This window comes from Myotis lucifugus, unplaced genomic scaffold, assembly GCF_000147115.1.
Source record: "Myotis lucifugus unplaced genomic scaffold, Myoluc2.0 scaffold_57, whole genome shotgun sequence".
In the NCBI taxonomy this organism is placed as follows: domain Eukaryota; kingdom Metazoa; phylum Chordata; class Mammalia; order Chiroptera; family Vespertilionidae; genus Myotis; species Myotis lucifugus.
Genome location: NW_005871105.1, coordinates 1786108 through 1809785, shown reverse-complemented (window position 1 = coordinate 1809785; position 23678 = coordinate 1786108). Strand labels below are relative to the sequence as shown.

Sequence of the window (23678 nt, the reverse complement as noted above, 5' to 3'; positions counted from 1 at the left end):
CATTTATTACAAAATCATTTATATTTGTCTGGAAGCATACAGTAGGTTTGGACCCAGGGCAATGCCGTCCAGCTGTAAACATCAGTGCTGTTTATATTGGGCTGGATGATTGTATGGGGAGGTGGATGACCGAGGCAGCAGCTGCAGGGCCATATAGAACAACATTTTATTTTAAAAGCAAGAATTGTTTGTATAATCCTTTGTTGCTTTCTGTGCATTTGTAATTTTTCAGTAATGAGGTGTTTTTTTTTTAAATTAATGTTTTCTTCTCATTTCTGGGTATCATTCCTCCTATATATATTATTTCATATCTTTTTAGGTGTTATGCTTTAGTTGTACTTAAAACAGTCACTGAATTCACTTTAAAAACCAAATGCATTCTAGCCAGGGAAAGATACACTCATCTAAAGACAAAGGAAATACCATGGTAGCTTACATGTGACACTAGTTAGAGCCACGCTTTGAAATACAATGAAAATACCTTATCGCTTCTCGGCCTTTTGGCTAAGATCAAGTATAATGAAAATACCAAATAAAATACAATGCTCATCCTAAAGCATTAGAGATAGAAGTCAAGGGTAGATTAGGAAAGAAAATGATTTGTGTTAAAGAAATTGATTTGTGTTACTCTCTTTTTGGTTGAATTTAAACTATTGTGAATATTATTATGGATACTCGAACTTTTTTAAAAAAGTTTGGTATTTTACATAAACCTTCGCTGAAGACTTCATTGCCATTAATGTAGAATTGTATGCTTTAGGTTTTTAAAGTTGGAATTCAAACTTAAAAGTGGAAAACTGGGACAATTAAATGTTTTCTTTATTAAAAAGTTAAAACTTTTTCTCTGCTTTTAACAAGAATACATACTCATTGTAAAACATTTATAAGATAGAAAATAGAGAAGAGTAAAGGAAAGAACCTTACAATTCCACCACTATTAACCTCTGATTGTATTTTCTCTCAGTGTTTTTTCCCCCCAAATGTGAATATAGTTTTACACACAGTTGTGCACTCAGCTTTTCCACTTAATGGTACATATGACTTTTCCTCTAGGCCCTAAAGTTTTCATGGAAACAGGATCTTTAATGTATTTAGAATAGCCCATCATATGATTGTCTTGCCATAATCTGTTCATGTTGCTACTCTCAAAACTGATGCTGGTTGTTTCCATTAGTGTCTATTTTATGTATTTGATTATTTTAGTTACGTTTAGTTTTAGCGTCTTTTGTGTGGGCTCTTTGGTTTGAGGGTTTGGCAGTAGGCGCAGACAGCTTGTTCCTTTGCTGAGTTGCCTTCCGTTCACCACCTACAGAGAAAGGCGCAGCTGCTGTGGTGGCGGCTGCGAGAGACACGTCTGCCAACCTGACTAGTGGCTGTACTGAAGGTCTCCGTCTGGGCCTCCCACGCAGGGCTGGAGGGACAGAGCGGGGTGAATGGACAATGAACACAGCCAGGGTCAGGGGAAAGGATGTGTAAAGTGCTCGAGTGTATTATATTGTTTGAATTTTTTTCTCTATCATCCTTTTTAGTCTGGACATTTGCTGGGAAGGTCATCTTTGATTTTACTGGGTAGTTCGTGATACTGAAGCATCTTTGCTTTTTTTTTTTTTTTAAAAAAAAGAAACAAAAGAGTATTATACAAAGGAATGTTCAAAATTGCTGTCCAAAAATGCACAAACCATAAACCATAGTTCCAGGCTTGAGCATGGGCATTTTACAGCAACCGACTTAACATTTTTGAATTATATATGCCACATGCTGCAGAGAATACAACGTAATATTATTTTAAAAAATATTTTTATTGATTTCAGAGAGGAAGGGAAAAGGAGAAAGAGATAGAAGTATCAATGATGAGGGAGAATCATTGATTGGTTGTTTCCTGCACGCCCCCTGCTGGAGATGGAGCCTGCAACCAGGTCATGTGCCCTTGACCGAATCCATCCCCGGACCCTTTAGTCTGCAGGCCAACGCTCTATCCACTGAGCCAAACCAGCTAGGGCCATAATATTCTTCAGAACACTAGAATTGTGAGAACCTTTATGAACATGAGATTTATGATCAAATAATTATGGAATTGCTTTTCCCATACTCTCTTTTTGTATATCCACAGGGCACAACAGCATATGAGTGGCTTTGTTTAATTATAATTTTTTCATCTTTGGCAACAAAACCTTTTTTTTTAGTAACCGACTGTGGAACTAGTGTTCTATCAATTTAGAATAAAGAGTGCTCTGTTAGAAGTATCAATTCAATTCAATAAAAGACTTGAAGCAATAGAGTTCAGAAGGTTGTCCTGTTTAAAAAGTATAAACATTACTGGTTTTCTTGTGTATAATATGTAACTTTATAACAAGATAATGGAATGAAACCATAATCCAAAAATTCCATAAAATATCCAGAAATTAGCCCAGTTTGGATTGGTAAAGGAGTAGACAGGCCAGTAAAACAAAATACAGTTCAGAAATAAGACCATGTACATAAGAAAGTATGGAATATGATAAAGATAACAATTCAAGTCCAAGTGGGGCTATCAATTTAGAATAAAGAATAACTCCCTCCTTTAGTAGGTGAATGAATAAATAAATTGTGGCACATCCAGACAATAGAATATTATTCAGAGCAAAAAAGAAATAAACTATCAAGCCATAAAAGGCACATGGAGGGATTTAAATACACATAACTAAGTGAAAGAAGCCAACCCGGAAAAGGCTACGTACTATCTCATTTCAACGCTGTGACATTCTAGAAAACACAAAAATATGGAGACAATGAAAAGGTCAATGGTTCATAGCAATGGGGTTTGAGGGAATCTGGAGGGAGACGATGAATAAGCAGAGGATAGAGGATTTTTAGAGCAGGGCAAATGCTCTGTATGATATTATAACGATGGATATATGTCATTATACATTTGTCTAATCCCATAGTGTGTACAACACCAAGAGTGAATCCTAACATAAACTATGGACTTTGGATAATTATGATTTGTCAATGTCAGTTCATCCTTAGTAAAAATGTAGTATTTGGTGAGCGATGTTGATAATGGGCGAGCCTGTGTATGTGTGAGGGCAGGGGTTATATGGGAAATCTCTGTGCCATAATCTCAATTCTGTTATAAATCTTTTGTTGCCAAAGAAGATTCAAATAAATTCCAGGAGGTACTTTTAAAAAGATGTGATTTAAATACAGACAAATAACAAAAATAAAATAAGACTATACTCCATAAAATATTAAAATAAACTAGGAGCAAATATTTCTATAATTTTGGAATGGGAATGTCTTAAGAAGCCTGATTCAAAATCCAGAATCCCTAAAGAAATTATTAATAAATTTGACTGCTTAAAAACTTAAACTTTATGACAGTAAACAGAATATAGTAAGAATAAAGTTGAAAAATGGAAAAAAGTATTATATGTGATAAACAAAATTTTATCAACCCTTATATATAAAAGCATTTAAAATAATTTAAAACATGAATACCTACTTTTAAAAAAAGAATTATAAATGGCTAAAAAACATTTGAAATTTAACTTCACAGGAACCATAGAAATACATAATAAAAATGAATTACCAACTTTTCTTCTATCAGTTTGGCAAAGATAAAAACATTTTGTTGGCAAAGTTTAGATAAATTGGCACTTTCATACACTGTGGTTAGGATGCAAATTGACAGATTTCTAGAAAACATGGGTTAATATATATCAAAATTAAAAGGAAAAATATACTTTTAACCCTGAACATCAAGAAAATTATCTGAAGAGATTATTGCATAAGTAACCAAAGAAATGTCTGCAAAAGACTATTTATAGCAATTTTGCACCTAATATTAATAGCTTTCTAAGTGCCTGGCACTGTACTATAATAATGCATTATTTAATCAAATCCCCCTGAACTTCATGAATTAAACATTATTTTACTTTTGTCTCAGATGAGAATACTGAGTTTAGACAGCACAGGTTAACTTTCAAAATATCACATTGGGAGCAGTGGGATTACAATGCAGGTCATTCTGCTGTTTAATTTATTAGGACAGGAAGTAAATGAAATTAGTTCCGGCTGAGGTGGGCAGGAAGAAAATCTTGTGCCAAGAAGTAGGTGTTGGGTTAAGAGGACTTGAGACCCAGCACTGGGACTGTGTGTTTTAAGCAGATGAGTGGGGCAGGCGAACTAAGCAGCGGTTCTCAACCTGTGGGCCGCGACCCCTTTGGCAGTCAAATGACCCTTTCACAGGGGTCGCCTAGGACCATCCTGCATATCAGATATTTACATTACGATTCATAACAGTAACAACATTGCAGTTATGAAGTAGCAACGAAAATAATTTTATGGTTGGGTCACAACATGAGGAACTGTATTTAAAGGGCCAGAAGGTTGAGAACCACTGAAGGCAAGAACAGAAGGTGTGCGCCTTCCTGGGTTAATCACTTCTCCAATTCAGTGGTTCAAATTCAGCAACTTTTAAGGGGAGGTGCTGAGCTGTACCAACTGGAAAAATTCACTTAGTTTCCCTTTGCTCATAATTGTAAGTCAATCAGTGGGGCAGCTTGACAATTAGGTCACATCTACATAATGTGATCCAAGCACATATGTGATCATCACAGGCCCAGGATTGCCATCCTTTGTGAGTCCTTCTGTCTGTGAAGGACCCCATTCAAATAAGGAACAGGAAGAGAAAGAGCAGTTTAGAGACTTCCTCCCCTTAGTTCCCATTTCTTTTATTTTCCCCCAGCACAAAAAAGTTCTTAAAATTTCTGAACACGTGAGGAATAAACAGAGCAATCTGATGTCTTACTCTATGTAAAATTCTGAATTTGTATTTTTCTCTGCTCTTAATAAGACTGCTTTAAAAAAAAAGAAATATCTGAACATAATTCATGTTTTATCCAGAGTCTTTTGACTTGATTAATTGACTAATGTCACAGGCTTGTTTAATATTGTGCGAGACTCTCTCCATTGTCCTTAACCCCTCCTTATAGCCACACCCCCATCCCACCTTTACCATTTCTGAAGAATTCTTAGACATTATATCTTATAATTTGCACTGGGATTTTGTCTGATTTCATGACTAATTTAATGACTTTAAGACATTTGGCTCCTTGTTTTCCGGTTAGAAAACACTGAGAAGGGAGGCAGCACTATTCCAGGAAGCTTTTTAAAACAAGGTGTGGTAGTTATTACCGCACACAAGATTGGGAGCTGGTGTTTATTACCTCCTTCTTCATTGCAGGGCAGGCACCTGGACAGCGGTACGCCGTATAATCTGAGTGAACCAGTGAGTAATTGCTTCTATTGTTAAGAACTGTACAGTGTTAGCAATGATTACAGAAAAGGGGGCAATGGTCAGGTTTTATTACAATAAGGTGTGTCCTAAGTAAAATCTCATTTCTTTGTCCCTGCTGGAGGAATGACAATAAAAAATATAGTTATAAGTGAATGATAGAATATTCACAGATGAAGTCAGGGACAGTGTTGAAGTGGAAAGAACACAGGACCAATCCAAGTCCGTTATTTTGATTCTACATATTTGCATAGTTTGGGGCAAATTATTTAATATTTCTGAGACTTAGTTTTATTATGTGTTATCTGAGAGGGTTGGATTAGGTAGTCTCCAATGTTTCTTCTAACAATTACATTTATGGTTTTATTACTTTTCTGCACCTGTGCCCATTTATTCAACAAATGTTTAAATGATTCAAAGCATAAGTATGAACTAGGCATTGTGCTAGGTAACAGTGAAACAAATGAAAATGAGACCATAACAACCCAAAATCCATAGGGCACAGCAAAAGCAGTCTTAAGAGGGAAATAGAGCATTCCAGGCCTACCTCAAGAAACAAGGGGAATCTCAAATAAACAATCTAACCTTCTATTTAATGGAACTGGAAAAAGAACAACAAAGCCCAAAGGGAGTAGAAGAAAGGAAATAATAAAGATCAGAGCAAAAATAAACAAAATAGAATCTAAATAAATAATATAAAAGATCAATGAAACCAAGAGCTGGTTCTTGGAAAAATTAAATAAGATCGATAAGCCTTAACCAGGCTCATCAAGAAAAGAAGAGAGCGGATCCAAATAAATAAAATCAGAAATAAAGGAGAAGTAACAACTGACACCACAGAAATACAAAAGATTATGAGGAAATATTATGAACAACTATAAGCCAACAAATTGGACGATCTGGAAGAAAAGGATAAAGTCCTAGAAACATACAATCTCTCAAAGCTGAAGTAGTGGATGAGCCCACCTGTGGAGAACTTGAAGCCTGAGAAGAGAGAAAGTTGAAGACAGAATACAAAACCAAAATGTGTGGGGAGAGGGAAAAAGAGACAGTAAAGAAGGAACTGAGAGGAAGGAGGGGACCCAGGTGTCCCTGTGGCCTGTGGAAGAGATGTCTACACAAGCACAGGCACAGGCAGATCAAGCACAGTTAGGAGAAATGGGCCGCATCTGTCCCATAGGAGGCCCAGGCAGCTTTGGGAGAAGGTTTTCAGGGCAGCGGTGGGGCGAAAGCTGGCCAGTGGGCAGTAGACTTCTCAAACTGTCCACCTAGTCAAGGTTTGATGTGCTGCCCTCTGCTTGAGCACCAGCTTGAGTTTGGCTTGTCACGTGAGGCCGCCCGATGGAGCCACGATATGTTCAATGTCATGCTGACCTAGACTTTACCTGCTGCCAGCCACCCAGTGGACAGTGTGCTGCCTGAAGTTTGGCTGCTCTCTGGGTTCTTGCCCTGCCCATTCCAGACTGAAGTCCACTCAGCACCCTTGCCAACTTTCAGTGAACCACACCGCCCTGCTGTCTGTAGACAGGATAGCTCTGCTTATCACCCCAAAGGTCCTAATTCTTTCGAGGCCACAAATTCCTCGGTAGATTTCTATTTCTAAAACATTGTTGCATTTTCAGATGACAAAAAAGTCCCTCTTGTTCAGTCACCGTTGTCTCTTCTTGTCTCTTGCAGTGCATCCAAGGATGTCATTTTTGGAACTCTGCAGATCAGGAAAAGTGTGCTTTCAAGTGTGTAAGTGTTAACTATGTTTCTGTTTTGATATTAATGTTCCCTTAGGAGAAATGTTGTCTAAGAGGACTCCCATTTGAGTTTCCGTTGGCTTTCACTTAGTTGGCTTGACCCTAAAGGGAAAGTATGGCAGCCTGAGTGATACATAGTAATGGGGAGAGTGAGATTACCATTACTAACCCAACTGGAGACCATGGGAGGTTAACACAAACCATGACACCCCGGGGATGCCCAATGGATGCCTCCTACAAAGGCCTTCTGGTAGGATGTTAGGTATTTGTTAAATTCCAGGTCCTGCACTTCTCAAATGTCAATATACACTTAACTGGGAATCTTGTTGAAATGCAGATTCTGGTTCAGTGGGTCTGGGAGGACCTGAGATTCTGTGCTGATAACAGGCTCCCCAGGTAAGGTGATGCTGGTGGCTCCAGACCCATCTCTGGATAGGAGGGCCCTTGGCCATGTCCAAAGTGGCTCTGCAGGGAACATGGTAGTAATCTAATCCAGAGGTCACGAGCACCTAGGTTCATTTCTCTTTGGGTAGGAAATACATCCCCCAATACCTTATTTTTCATTTATCTCAGCTTTGCCACTTAATGTGTGACTTTGTTAAGGTACTTAACTCCTTGGTACTATACTTTTCTCATCATTAAAATAGGATACTAATCGAATCTCCCTCCTAAGGATAGTGCCTGAAACACGGTCATTAATCTCATGAATAAAAATTGTGTAATTTAAAAGTGGGCTGGAAGCCAGGTGCAGTTACATCTCCGTAAGACAAGGGAGCAGCAACAGTTGCATTTACATGGCACAAGGGAACTGGAAGTAGCCAGGAAAGGTCTATATTTACAAAATAAAGAGAAGGAAGCCCTTCATTCAGATGGAAAAGAAGAAAGCCCAGAGGAATGGAAGGACTATGAGGGAGGAGGGCCTTAGGAATTACTATAGTAACCAATTCGAAGGGGAATATCGACCAATCAAAGGGGATATCAAGAGACAGGAACTGCAGCCTTTATAAGCCATGGGGAAAAAGAACTCAGTGGGACCCTTTCCCCCCTCCCTAGATGGGAGTCAGTTCTGTGGGACCCTTTCCCCCTCCCTATGTGGGAGTTCATTCTGTGGGACTCTTTCCTCTCCCCACGTGGGAATCTGTATCTATTCTTCAATAAATTTCCACCTTTGCTATACCAAAAAAAAAAAAAAAAAAAGAAAAAAAAGTGGGCTGTATTGCAGGTTGTTCAGGTCAGAGATTAAATCAGTAAGGTCGAGGTAACGTTGGGTAATACCATTTTCTATTAATTACTCAAATGGTAGCATTGGGATTTAAACAAGGACATTGGCCTCTTCTATAGTCCCCATAGCTGTTCCTGTATAATATGTCCTCGCAGATCTTTGTCATAGCAGTTACTCACGCCCATTCTCATGTTTATGACCATGTGCTTCATAGAACGGAAGTTACCAAAAGGTGGGGCAGGTGGGATCTGGACCTGGGAACTATTATACACTCTAAAAACACAGGTACCTCTCCTTGGCAGCACTTCAAACAATTGCAATTTTAAGCATTATTTGTCTAGTCACGTGCTTTGTCCTACATGTAAGCCCATCAGGGTAGGATGCTCTCTATCTTGTTCACACTGTGTCTCCTGCACTGAACACAGTGAAGGGCAGATAGCAGGTGCTCAGACACACACTGGATGAGTGAATGAAGGGAAAGTACCATTTGTTGTCAGAAAACAGTCCAAAAGCAGAGTGGACGCTAGCATGGCCCGTCTAGGCAGATGGACCTGCTGGCCTTTCTTAGCTCGAGCTATTGGTAGTTTTCGCTTCAGGTTCTGTCTTCCCTGGGCATCTGCCAGCATCCCTTCGTTCTCTAACCTGGTCCATCACAGATCCCCCCTTACTTGACTGGGACTTCCTGGCAGACATCATGCTTTTTTACAGCATTTTCCCAGTGATGCAAATATAAGTTTTACAGCTCTTCCTTCAGTGGCCTGTTTGGGCCCTGCTCTGGGCTCCCTTGCTTTTTACTGTTTTTTGTTTGTTTGATTTTTTAAAACTTTATTTTATTTATTTTTTATTTTGTTATTGGTTGTTTGCCAATGGCGGGATAAGAAGTTAATTTGGGAGAAATGTAGAGCTAAGTATCATTAAAATTATCTACAGCTTTAAAGATTTTAAGTAGTTTTTCTTTGCTTTTTTTCCACTCAGAATGACACCTATGCCACCATTTGTGAGGTAAGTTGGCAGTCCTTATAGAAAGGATATCATCCAACTCCATGTCTTTATCTCTTGTGGAAAAGCTGGTAAAATAAGAACGAAGAAACCTGAGTCATTCTCAGTGCACGGAGACATTCTTGGGTGTGCTACGACGCTGGGCATAAAGATGGTTGTGGAATTCTATGATGACACAAATATTTGCTGTGTTTTATATATCTGTATGCATACGCAATGTATAAAAAGTTAATATATGTGTATGCACACATACATTTATCCACATATGCTGCTCTGGTTGGAAGGGTTCTAGTTCCTGAAGCCTGGGCAGGCGAGGGTGGCAGGGAGAGAGGCAGGAGCAGATGTCAGGATGTCCTTATTTCTGCTGATCTTATTGTCTTCCCCATAAAGCATATGCTCTATCATTAAATACAATGCATTCAAAAAAGAACACTTTACTTGCAATTTTCCCCCTTATTCGACAAACTCCTTGGGCAGCATTTTGAAGCACAGCACGTATGTTTTTTCTTGCTCTTCTAATGAGGGACCTTGTGCTGACTCTGCTGCCCAGGTCTCCCCTCCCTTCCCAGGCCAGGCCCCTCCCCCGCAGCTCCTCCCAGCACCTGATTTTCTCTGCTCCTTCAGAAGGACCTTAGGACTTTGAGCTTGTCTTCCTCAATCTTCTTGAACCAAACCTGTTCTTCAGAGTTCATTTTAGATCATTTGACAATAGGTACTTATCACTACATTATATCTCAGTTTAAAATCTATGTTGCGTTGTTTTTAAATGTCCTTAAAAACCAGAGGACAGAACTGACTTATTTTGCCTGAGGAAGGAGTACAAATGATCACCCATTAGTAAAATAGAAAAATTCCCCATTTAGTAGATAATACAAATAAAAAAATTTTTTAATTGGAATAATTTCTCAATAGTCTGTGATTACTCTGTACTTGAGTGATTTTTTCCTTGGGAGTGAATGGTGGTGGGGTTAGCTAAGAAGAGATAAGACACAGGAGCCCAGGGAGTTGCCACATATGTAAATAGACAAGTTTTTCCTGCTTGAAAAACAAAACAAAACACTGCCTTAGAACCCCTTAGCATGATTAAAGCAAAATTAGCCAAACAAAAAACCCCATACCCCAAAACCAACAACAAACCAAAACAAACCAATTAAAAAAACACACCTTAAAACTCCCAACAACAACAACAACAGTCCCAGGAGGATTGTGTGTAGGAAGTCAGAGAGTTCAAGTGTCAGGCATTGAAGCAGCCCACTGATGTGATAGTTCCCTGACTCATTATGCTGCTCAGAGAATATAAATATTTTCTCTCAGTGTTCTAACATCTAATTCTACTCATTTCTGTTTATACCTTGCTATGTTACACCTCAAAATGTTATACTTTAACGTAGAACTGAATAGTAGTGCGTGCTCCATAGAGATAGTGATAGAGATAGACATATATTTTAAATGTAGCAGATCCCCCCTGTAGGAACTCAAGCTCTGCAACCATTCATGCTTTAACCTAGGGAGCTTGGAATTTTTGCACATGTTCCTTGGAGGAAATAGTCTTGGAAGTGAAAGCTTAGCAAAAGTAAACTTGGAAAATTATGTCTACAAGTAAGATGGCTTATTCCTGATCATTTAAAATACAGATTATACTGTCTCTTAAAATCTTTTTATGGTTTCTTATTGTTGTTTGAGAAAAATCATGTCAACATTTGCTGACTCCCCTGTCTCATCTGGCCCCCTCTCCCTTGTCCTCTGTGCTTCCCCACACTGGCCTTTCCTTCTTCTTTGGGTGTACAGACCCTGATTTTTTAGAAAATGAAGCCACAATTCTTATGGAGCAGCTGACCGAGGGGCACCCCTGAGTGGTGATGGGTGTGTCCTCCTTGTGTTTCAGGGCAAGAAAAAGCACTAGCGGCAGGCATGCCAGGCGGGAGCCAGGGGATGGTGATAATGATGGCCTCACTACTGTGGTAGAAATGGGAGTGTGGATGGGAACAGACAGCAGGCTGATGCAGCCCCTGCGAAGTGTGAACTTGGCTTCTGCAGTGGGAATGGCAGCTCAGTAGCCTGGAATATACAAAGGCTTTTAGCTTAGACTCTGTGAATTCCTTAAATTTAACAACTTTTAGATTCTCTCCAGGCAACTCAAGCTTGAGAAACACTGGGTAATTTCATTTGAAGTTCAAAATTATTTAGATCGGGGTGGGGGGTGAAGGGATGGGGGGTAGAGCAGGGATGAGAAAGAGAGAGAGAGAGAGAGAGAGAGAGAGAGAGAGAGAGAGAACTTAAATGTTACTTTAAAAAATTGATCTTGCCCTGACTGGTTTGGCTCAGGGGACAGAGCATCAGCTTGCAGACTGAAGGGTCCCAGGTTTGATTCCAGTCAAGGGCACATGCCCGGGCTGCGGGCTCCATCCCCAGTAGAGGGCATGCAGAAGGCAACCGATTGGTGATTCTCTCTCTCATCACTGATGTTTCTATATTTCTCTCCTTCTCCCTTCCTCTCTGAAATCAATAAAAATATATTAAAAATTGATTTAAAAAATAAATGGTAATTATGTGGCAAGATGGTGGTAATGCTATGGTGATCATCATATTACAATATATAAATGTATCAAATATAGTACACCTTAAATGTACATAATGTTATATGTCAATTATGTCTCAATAAAACTGGAAAATATACAAGCTTCATAAAAAGTAAATAAAACAAAACATTTAAATGCCTAGATAGATCAGAATTTTGTTACATATTTTCCCCTGAAAAAAATTTAGGAGAACTAGGCCCACTATATCCCAATAGTCAGTACTAGCTATATTTCCAAATAAACATTATTCCATCTCATTTTGCTGCCACTTGGTATATTTATTCTCTACAGATAATAAATGTATTGAATGTATTTTACTGAAACATGAAAGATGTGAAAAATATATTTAATCCTTAAGTTAAATAATCTGGAGCCCAACCTGAGGTGTTTAAATTAATCCTTAACTAAGCAAACCTGGGCTTATCAGGCTCTGCTTCCTCTGAGCACACAGATCAAACACTGGACAACTAGTATTTGCAAATCACAGCCCTCTACCTGGGATATTTAGGGCAAATGCATCATACCATGGTTTCCACTATTATCATGAGAAACAATAGCATGTTTTCCTAAGTATTATAAGTTGAATGAAACTAGGAAGATTGATCATGATTGTGTTGTAGTTTTACAATGTGTGTCTTTTCTCCAAATTTTGTTTTTTCTTCATAGCTAATGTTAATACATCTGTTCCAGGAAATTTGTGTCTCAGTCATCAAAATGTTTACTCTGGTTTTGATTATTGAGATAATATATTAATCATCATTACATTTTTGGTAGACCTTAAAATTTAATGTTGTTATTATGACCTCCATAAAAATGTTCAGTTACTATAAAGATTATAGTCAGTTTTTAATTTTTTAAAGGAAGGCATATAAATAAATAGGTATAGTTTTAGGCTAGAGTTTTAGGTTATTAGCTCACCAAATCTTTGACTGAGATGGCAAATATAATTACATTGTGGAGCTCAGTGTTTTTTTCAAACTGTGGGGTGTGACCCATGAAAGGGTCATGAAATCAATTTAATGAATAGAGACCCAATAAGCAAATGAAATAGATTAGCATAGAATAGAATAGCATAGAATAGAATAGAGATTGCATCACAGGTATGGGATTTCTTTTGGGGAGGAAACTGTTCTAAAATTAGATTGTAATGATGATTGCACAATTCTGTGAATTTACTGAAAATTACTGAGCTGTGTGCTTTAGATGGGTAAATTTTAGGATGCATAAAATAGATCTCAATAAAACTGTTAAAAAGGGGGGGGGGGAGTAAATACTGTTTCAAGAATGTATTTGTGCACCAAGTTCTTTCATTACATGTATTTTGAAATCTGGGACATGATCAGAAAAGTTCAAAAGGTGCTGTTCTGATCCCACTGGCAAATGAGAACTTTATTATAGTCACAATCATTGGTGGATAGGTGTACTTATTTATCAGGCACTGAGATTTCAAAAAGTAGTAGAAGCTTATCAGCCAAAGCAGTAGCGAGGCTGCCCTGACTGGCGTGCTGCCTGTCTCCCACAGCGGGAGTCCTGTGAGGTCGGCTGCAGCAGTTCTGAAGGTGCCTATGAGGAGGAAGTCCTAGGTAAGTAGACACATGCAGCTATTACTGAAAATTATCCACCCCCCCCCACTCTAGGAACCTATGCTTAATGTCTGTAGCTCACTCAGATCTGTCTAGCTACCTATAATTCAATAATTTCAAATGTGAAAGCCATTTGATACATATTCAGTGCGACTCTTCTTTCAGAGCAAAATAAAGAAACATAGCACATGAGTGATGTTTAGAACCTGGTTTTGCCCTCGTTCAGTAGATGCAATCACTCCTATCAACGAGTGAGACAAATGTGAAGGAGCCGACTTGATGTCAGGAAATGCCACTGTTCTAATGAACTGAGAGTATAGGAATTGTTAAATTTAATGTTCAGATTCAGCTAGCAGTTATTCAATAAAGCACCTGCCAGAAGCATGGCTCCCTACAGGACTCTAGGACATTTATATGATGTATAGAAGCTGGTCCTGACGTCAGCCCTGGCTGGTCTTATTGCTTATATGGGCCTGGAGCCGAAATACAACTGAGGCCTAGAATCTAGGCCCTAGATGTTACCTCTAGGGAGGAAAGGTCAGGAAGTCCAAATCTCACAGCCAGTGATATGCAAGGGGAGGAAAAGTCACCCTGGGGGCAAGGCCCCACCCTACAATTGATTGACCACTGCTAGGCTTTCCACCCCGTGATCTTCTGTACCTGGCCCATCATCCTTGCTCTGCTCACGTCTGTCTAACTGCCTACAGCAGAACTACTAGCTGGAGGTAATTTATGCTATAAACAATGGATAGCACTACATTCCTATCATTGATATCATATCTTTGTGATGCTGGGCTGTTTTGGTTATTGCTGTGATAAAAAATAAGTACCATGAGAAACTCAACATGGGACAGGAAATGAGATGGGGGTACCCAATCTGATATCAATATTAGAGACATTGTACAGTCCCCCAAAAGCACACAGATCCCATTAGTTAGCAATTATTTTAAGGATGAAACACATATATTATTTTGTCTTTAAATGTATGTGCTATTTTTTCAAATCTATTAAGTTGATAGAGCATGCATACTTATGTTATAATAATAAATGGAACTGTTAGATAATTCTTTTGGTCCAGAGAATCCTAAAAAATTTAATGAGAAACTAAAGATTTCAGAACTGAGAAAGTTTGGAAAACTGATTTACATCCTATTTTAATATTCTGAAATTATACTACCCACTTAATTATACAATTTGGTTAGAATGCCAGTATAATTAGTGCTTTATTTTAAATTTCTCACTGGCTTTGGATCAGTGTCTGCACCACTGACAGATAAGATGTATCCAGTCTAAATAAAGGCATTTATTAACAAACTATCTTTAGTTTGTTACAACAAATTTTATTACCCAGGCACCTAACACCTTGTTTGTCTTGAACACGTGATCCAGTTACCTGTTGGTCTGCTATCTTATTCTATGTGAGATACCCTCCATGCCCCTTTTCTACATGGCAGGAATGATAGTAACTAATAATATATTGAAATGTGAATAGCTATCATTTATTAGGCATTTATGAGTCGGGTTTTGTTTTAAGTAATTTATAGGTATCAGCTCTTTTTTCCTCAGAAATATAAGTATTATCATTGGCCTCATTTTATAGATGAGAAAAATGAGGCACAAGTATAAATACCTGCTTGGGGTTACTTGGGGCTGTATAGCTGGAGAGGGATGTAATTTGAATTGTAACCCAGTTATCTCATTCCAGAGCCTTTTGGGCTGTGCACTGTATTAAAAGTAGTATATAGCTCAGGTTAGCTTCTCTTTCTCATTTGGTTCACTCCTGTCTTGATATTTTAGAATAAACTACTTTACCTCTTTTTCCATATACATCGCCACGGCTTTGAAACAAATGTCTTTTTTTAGCTATGAAATATACATTTACTTGTATGTGTAAAACTCTGGTCCCTTCTACCCGGAAAAGTAAAAGTGTTTAAGAGGATGTGGAGAAACTGGAATCCTGCACATTGTTGGTGGGAATGTTGGTGCCCGGTGAATGAAATCTTGTTTCCCCCCCAGAAAATGTAGACCTCCCCACTGCGCCCTTTGCTTCTTCCATTGGGAACCAAAGTGTGACATTGCGATGGAAGTCTGCCAATATCTCTGGGATAAAATACATCATTCAGTGGAAATATGCACAGCATCCGGGGAGCTGGACTTACACTGAGGTATGAAAAGCTGCCTATGTACTTAAGCAGTCTTTCCCCCCAAGTTAGTTCAAGTGCCAAATTACTGCATGTAACCTATAATAATGAAAGTGTAATATGCTAATTAGACCGGATGACCTTCCAGACGAAGCCCGGGCTGCAAGGAAAGCCTGGGTCCCGGGTGCCAGAGGGAAGCCCATGTGGCAGCTGGGGGAAGGAAGGCCTACTCTTGCATGAATTTCGTGCATTAGGCCTCTAGTTATAGGTATAATGACATATAGGTATAAAGACAATCAGGGGAAGAGTCCAACATAAAATGAGTGGCTTGGATTAGGTGAATTTTAATGTCTGCTACTCTGTAACATGTTACTGCTAAACCCTTTATTTTTTGAGGAAAATATACTAGACATACATATTATTCTTTCAGCATAGCAGCATATAACCAACAACTCATATTATTGGCCATTATCTGCCCATCCCACTTAAAATGATTCTAACGAGGATAAAGGGCAGGAAGGTATCAGAACTGTCCCTTTTAGGAAAGCATGAGCCAGTTTAGAAAAAAATATCCCTAAGACACCAAGTATACAGGGTGTCCCCCCAAAAATGTATACATACTTTAACAGCTTAAATAGCTCAGTTGATGTTCCTTTCTTTTCCGATTTAACCCATTGGAATTAATAATGGTTAAAAGTATGTATACATTCTTTTGCAACACCCTGTATTGACTTGAACAATTAAAGTAAAGCTTTGTGGTAAATGCCAAATAATTGAATCCATGATTTTGCGGTTTTGAAGCAGGAAAGAGTTTCTATGTGACTTTCACAGACTGACATCTGGATGCCTCAGCTCCAAGCTCCAGACCTTCATTTCATCTGGCCTGGGAGGTGCCAAGTCCCCTATATCCAAACGACCACCCACCTTCTCCAAATTAATCTGTGCTCTGGAGTCACGGTGGATGGTGGTGATTCTACAAGTGCTGATGGTTGATTTCTCGTTGATCCAGGCTGTGTCCAAACTGTCCTATGTGGTCGAGCCCCTGCACCCCTTCACTGAGTATATTTTTCGAGTGGTTTGGATCTTCACAGCCCAGCTGCAGCTGTATTCTCCCCCGAGCCCCAGTTACAGGACTCACCCTTATGGAGGTATGGCGTGTCCTTATTGCTCATAAAATAGATTATCCTAAAGCTTTCATCTAATGTATTTTTATTTTAAACAATGAAATAAATCTGTGCCGTCATTAATTGATCCATTCAACAATCGAGTTCCTGTGTGCCAGGTAGTGTTCTCGGTGCTCACCACACCTCTGTGATCGAAGCAAAAAGCCCTGCTCTTGTGGAGCTCACATTTTGGTGGAATAGAAATGAAGCGGTAAACATGATAAATAAGGAAGGTATATCGTAAGTGGGAAGGTGCAGTGCGCTCTGTTAGAGGAGTGTTTTGAACAGGATCTGTCCTTTAGGGGGTTGGAAATGGGGGGTTGAGGGGGAGGAAAGTCAGGTTGCAGTATAAATAAGATGGTCAGAATAAGGCTCAGTAAGCAGTTAGGAATTATGGGAGGTTTTAAAGCAGAAGAGCAATTGTTTCACATGTCCTTCTCCCCCCCCCCCCCCCCCCCCCGCGAAAGATAATTTTGGCAACTTCACATGGAATGGATTGAGGGAATGAGAGAGATTGGAAAGTAGAGAGACCAGCTGGAAGGTTACAATAATTCATTTATACTACATTTTATCAGAGATAGCTAAAAGAAATACTACATATATTGGAGCATTTTCTGATTTCTTCTTTTGAAGATGTGACTTTCGCATCAGGAAAAGGATGCAAGCCTAGAGCCTTTTAGGGAGGCCAGTTCCTGGGGCCGACATTCAGGGAGAGCTGCCTGGTGCCCTCAGCCTCAGAGTGAGCTGAGGGAACCTGCGAGGACTAACTCCAGGTCAGATGTTAGCTGTCCTACCCCTCAGTTCTGGAGATGCTGCTGTGTGCAGAGACCTTCTGATTGAACTAGGCCTGGGACCTAAGGAAGGACAGCTGATGAAGTTGATTTGGGCATTTCCCCTCCCCTGATTAGTGTCCTCTTCTTGCTTGTTAGATTTCAGGGTAAGTGTGGCCACCTCTGTGGGTTATTCCCTGACCATTCCCTCAGGTCAGGCACTGAGCTAGGACCATGTTTGCAATGTTGCAGATCAGAGTAGAATACATGCATCCGTCTTTGTTCAGAAAAATGCCTCACATGCTTCAACTGTGCTGGATCATTTTCCAGTGCTGGAGAGACACCATGGTTGTCAAATAAAAATAATGAAAAATGCAAATTTTGCTTTCCATTTCTGGGCCTTTCTCCTGGATATGCCCTCCAGGTGTCCCAGGCCCTGTACTGGGTGTCCTTTCCATGGATAGCATCTCATGCTTCAGTTCTCCCTCACTTTTCTAGCCACATCAAAACATATAAAGTTATCTATTTTGTGTTCCATTGACTCATGGTCCTATTCCCTTTTAGCTCTGGGAAATACATGACTTTAGACGGTATGACCGCCTTGTAATTAGGGCCCTTATGTAGATAATTTCTTAACCAACAAGAATGGTTTGGGGCAAGAATTACCTTGCCTAATCTGACCAGTCTTTCAGGGAGGGCTTTTGTGGGGAGATTTGGACAATAATCACACCATGTGGGTGGGATCGAACTTGCTTGAAGTGGAGCAGATTATATCTGGCCTTAACCGTGATGAGTTAGGCTTTTTGACATAATTCCCACTTCCTTCTTCACCACGGTGACTGAGTGCGTGGAGCAGCGGAGTGACGCATTGATGTTTGTGTTTGCTGAAGATCAGTCTGAGAGTTGGGAATTGTATCAGAGAAAGGCTGAGAGATCAACTAAAGGCCTTTTTATTTTACTTATTTTTTTTAACTCTGTTTTTATTGTTGACACTATTACAGATGTCACCCTCCCCTGTCTCCCTCTGCCAGTATGAGGGCTGAACTACCTAATTTCTCCCAACTCTAATAAATCAAGGGTGACATAGAGCATTTGCCAGAAGTGTTCAGAGGGTAAGAGGCTACTAAAGAGCAAAGGGACTTTAAAATGCAACTTTCCATGGACAGAGGAAGTAAAACATGTGGTTTCAGGGGTGGGAGGTATGAGAAGTAGGTGGAGATGTAAATGGAAGACAGGCTGTTAAATCATTTGTTTTCCTTTCTGTCCTTTGCCACTTAGGTAGCTTCTGAAGTCTATGATGCTTAATTTATTAATGCATGCTCCTTTAATTCTTTGCAAGGGAAGGAGGGTAGCTAAAGTGCAGTCAACCTGGATTCCAAGGGACCCTGGGAGCTGGGGGAAGGAAGGTATAGTCTGGGTCATCAGGTGAAGCAGACTGTTCTAGCTCAGGCTTATCTGAACCCATATCTTCAGCTGGAACTGGTCAGGCATAGCACTCCAGGGAGTGAAAAGGCCCCAGGACTTAATTCTTTCAACTCATGCTAATCATTGACTCAGTTTTGTTACAGATTCTTTTCTCCTTCTCAACTTGGTTCCACCCCACATTCAGCTCTTTTAAGTCTCTGGAGATTTTTGACAACTTTTTTCTAGAATATTTATCCTATCTGTATGCTTCCACATTTAATTCTAGTTCATAAGTTAGAAGTAGGGAAAATAACATTTGAAAGAGTCCCTTAGGAAAACAGCTAACAGGTAAGACTTAGGGATCAAGAGTTGCAGCTCATAGATATCTTACCACCTTCTGTCTACCACTTACTTTAAATATTGATAAAAGTATTTCACTTATGTTACCTTTTCAAGAAAACAGGACATTGTTTTCTATCCTATTTAAAAACTTAAGCCCTGCACATGCTTCTGCTTACTGTGTCACCATTATCTCTTCTAGCTCCTGAAACTGCTCCTCTCATTAGAAATATTGAGAGCTCAAGTCCTGACACCGTGGCAGTCAGTTGGGCTCCACCCCAATTCCCATGCGGACCTATTTTGGGTTATAACTTAAGGCTGATCAGCAAAAATCAGAAATTACATTCAGGAACGCAGAGAACCAGTTTCCAGTTTTACTCTACTCTACCAAATACCACCTACAGGTAAGAATTAAGTGGTGCAAGGAAAACAACATAGTTTAAGTGTACTTTGAGAAGTCCCATTGAATCTGTACTGTTGGGATGAAGTTGTGTTTTTCCTCAAGTTTGCATGCTTACTAGATCACACATCTTAAACAGAAACATTCTCAAGTATTTCTGTTATATTCAGAGGATCCTTATAAATATGGGCTAAATAAAAGACATCATAAATACCATGACTATCATTTCTTCATTTAATTCAACATAAAACAGTAAGGAGGTGAAATTCTGTTAATGGTATTTTGTATTAGCGGTTAGGGGTTATTATTTTATTATTGTTAGCTTTTCTAGCATTTACTAAGTCCCTCTAAATTAGGGTAGGAATGGGGTCATGCAGATAGCAGAGTTCAGTTTTTGACCTCTGTGGCCCTGAACTGTTCTATGGGAAATGCAAACAAGGATGTGATTGATGGTCATTTAGTGCCCAGCACTGGCACCAAGTAACTAGATACGTGCATTGTCACATTGTCCTTTAAATAGAAACATGATTGCTCCTTCTATTTTTATCTCCTGTTCACCCCGTGCCATGTAAAACACATCTCTCCCAATTGTTTTTGGACCAGGTTTTCTATTGCAGCAGTAAATGAGGTTGGTGAGGGGCCAGAAGCAGGATCTAGTATCACCACTTCATCCCCAGCAGGTATGGCCCAGCGCCGCTCTTCTGTTACACAGAACTTGGGGGGGTGGCGAGGGTGGGCTCAGACCTCAGAGGTCCTGGGTCACTGGTATTCCTCCAGACCCCCCTCTTCTGCCCAGATGGACACTGTCTTTTTAGTACTTGGTAAGCTTTCAATTTGATGTATAGAAGTAAGTTGTTAGATGGAAAGGTTTCACATTAGAATTTAAGAATTTAAAGAGTAAAATCAGAAAATTTAGGGATTCAAAAATGGCCTCAAGCAAATCCTTGTTTTCAGGTAAAATCACTAGTGATTGTAACACATTTACACACTTAGGGGTAATACATGATCTTTCTGCCTCAACCCCCATATTATATTGTGCATCATTGTCATTTAATACATAGCAGATATCTTTTCTCCCAGTCTCCTTAAGGTTTTCAAATATATCTAGACTTAATAATATCCATGTTACCACTCTGAATATCCAATCTATCAAATTAGCTTTTATTATTTTATAAGTACCCCTTTTTTTGGCCTTTGGCATTATATATATATATAATGATGCTTAATTAATTAATGCATGCAAGAGAGAACATATATAACAATATATTTATATATTGATTTCAAAGAGGAAGGAAAGGGAGAGTGAGATAGAAACATCAATGATGAGAGAGAATCATTGATCGGCTGCCTCTTGCCCGCAACCCGAGCACGTGCCCTTGACTGGAATCAAACCCAGGACCCTTCAGTCCACAGACTGACGCTCTATCCCCTGGGCCAAACCAGCTAGGATGGCCTTTGGCATTTTAACAATTGCCTAGAGAGACCGAATACTTATTGCATGATGGCTAGGTGAGCAAAATAATAAATGAAAATGCTTTCTAAGAAGCACCAGAAATATTTAGGAAACTAAATAGGAACCTAGTAAAATAGTTTGGAATAACACACAAAGACCCAGAATTCTTGGAGTCTGTGGTCTATTTTCCCTAGAGCCCATTGGCTGATTGACTGCCCCTTACCTAACAGCACACACCTATGCCCATGGGCATAGAATGTCACCCATCTCCAGCCTTTGTTTTCTTTGGCTGTTACTGGAGTCTAGGAAAGGAGAGGTATTTTGGCTATGCAAAAAACATGTCCAAAGGGCAAGTTAAATATAGAGCAGGCTTAAGCTTGTCGTTACTGTCATTATTGCATAACATTTATTAATTGCCCTACAAGTGTTCACCAGCACACACTTCATCAGTCTCCAATAGAACAGGACATCAAGCAGCGTTCTGCTGTCCTCAAATTTCCTTCCTCCAAAGACTTTCCTCCTGCCTCAGGGAGAGATATTGAAGACAATATGAAGACAACCAATGCCTGTGTGTGTGTGTGTGTGTGTGTGTGTGTGTGTGTGCACTAAGTAACACCCACTCTGGCCTGGGCTGGACCACCTCCACCAAGCAGTCAGATTCTTATGGCTGACCTTAGTGAGCTGAACTTCCTTGTGGCAAGGCTGTTGAGAATGGCGATACTCCATGTCATGTTATTTTGAGGGCACTTAGAGCACATACACATACAACCCACTTGGTTGACACTGTACTTGCTATCCCAATCCTAGAATCATGTGATTTATACCACAGTTGAAATGCCCCAGTGCCTTCAGAGGAAATCTGACCAGCCTCTTTCAAGTGCTCGTCCCCTTGCTTTGGAGGGTGGCATTGATCTTCTTGTGTCGATGTGTATATGGTTGGGGTTGTCTCTGGACATCGTGTTGTCGTTTTAGTTCAAGAAGAGGAACAGTGGCTCTTTTTATCCAGAAAATCTTCTCTAAGAAAGAGATCTTTAAAACACCTAGTAGATGAAGCACAGTGCCTTCAGTCAGATGCTGCACACCATAACATTACAGGTCAGTATAGTAGAGAGAAATATTTCCTTCGTGTGAACAGAAAGATCAAGGTTGATTTCTCTTTTAATCTCTTCATGAAACATTAAAGAACTACATTATCTTTTATGTAAGTTTTTTGTCCGGTGCTATAAAATAACGCACGTGCCTTTGCATGGTCTTCTAGGAATATCAGTTCATGTCCAGCGGCAAGTTGTTTATTTCTCTGAAGGGACTCTCATATGGGCCAAGGAGGCTTCCAACATGTCTGATGTGTCTGACCTGAGAATTGTTTACAGAGGTTCAGGATTGATTACTTCCATCTCCATCGACTGGCTTTATCAGAGAATGTATTTCATCATGGATGAACTGGTTAGTCTGAGAGTTTAAAGTGAATAAGCAGATACTGATATTCATATATATATATATATATATATATATATATGATGTATTTACAAGTAAACATAATTTTTCATTAAATAAATATTCATTGATTATTTACTACTAGAGGCCTGGTACATGAATTTGTGCATGGGTGGGGTTCAGCTGGCCTGCCCCGATGGGGGCCCATCAGGCCGGGCCGATTGGGGGGGGGAGGGGAGCGGAGGGGCCACCCGTGGTTGGCCAGCCGGCCCCACCCCCTGGTTGAACTCCTGGTTAAGGGGACAATTTGCATATTAACCTTTTATTATATAGGATGTTTTAGACACTAGGTTAACAATGAATCATAGATCTGCTCTATAGGATGGTCTAGACCAGTGATGGCGAACCTTTTGAGCTTGGCGTGTCAGCATTTTGAAAAACCCTAACTTAACTCTGGTGCCGTGTCACATATAGAAATTTTTTGATATTTGCAACCATAGTAAAACAAAGACTTATATTTTTGATATTTATTTTATATATTTAAATGCCATTTAACAAAGAAAAATCAACCAAAAAAATGAGTTTGTGTGTCACCTCTGACACACGTGTCATAGGTTCGCCATCACTGGTCTAGACTTTACCTAGTACTAGTCCTGACCTACCATTAAATCATCTTTATTGGTGATTTTTCAGAGCCATGAGTTTATGCTAATGATAATTCATCTCCCATAAGATAGAGGTGGTACATGTGTTATAACTAGGTGGGCCTTCCTATCATGGTCAAAATCAGTTACAAGCACTTTGAATTATATAGTAACCAGGGTTGACTTTAGGTCTCTGGAAACCAGTATTACCGCAATCTTTGAGAAGACACAGTCTTGAGGTGTTCCAAGTTTCCTTGTTTGAAAGGACAGGCTTATCACAGTCACTGTGGCTGGAAATCTGTAAGCTTGGGTTAGCCTAAGTATTAAAAATAGTTGAGTGCCTACCGAAGCCAGGAAAATAGGTACTTGTATTTAATTAATGTCAATAGGATACAAACTCATTAGGGCATAGGAATTAAAACGGAGTTTTAGGGCATTTTCATGTTTTCAAAAAGTGCTCAGTGACCAGCACAATTCTAAGCACAGAACAGATAGATGCCCAAGAAATACTTGTTGGCCAAATTGAA

General features: G+C 39.5%; 1 protein-coding gene across 1 annotated transcript in view; it reads left to right on the top strand.

The window, feature by feature from the left end:
• Window positions 1-23678, top strand: part of ROS1 (ROS proto-oncogene 1, receptor tyrosine kinase) — an 89238-nt gene that overhangs the window by 398 nt on the left and 65162 nt on the right. Inside the window, 9 exon segments of the mRNA XM_023754174.1 lie at window positions 5225-5269; window positions 6953-7012; window positions 13343-13403; window positions 15420-15568; window positions 16554-16692; window positions 19423-19624; window positions 20224-20300; window positions 22046-22168; window positions 22332-22516. Coding sequence (XP_023609942.1) covers window positions 5225-5269; window positions 6953-7012; window positions 13343-13403; window positions 15420-15568; window positions 16554-16692; window positions 19423-19624; window positions 20224-20300; window positions 22046-22168; window positions 22332-22516 — 1041 coding nt within the window.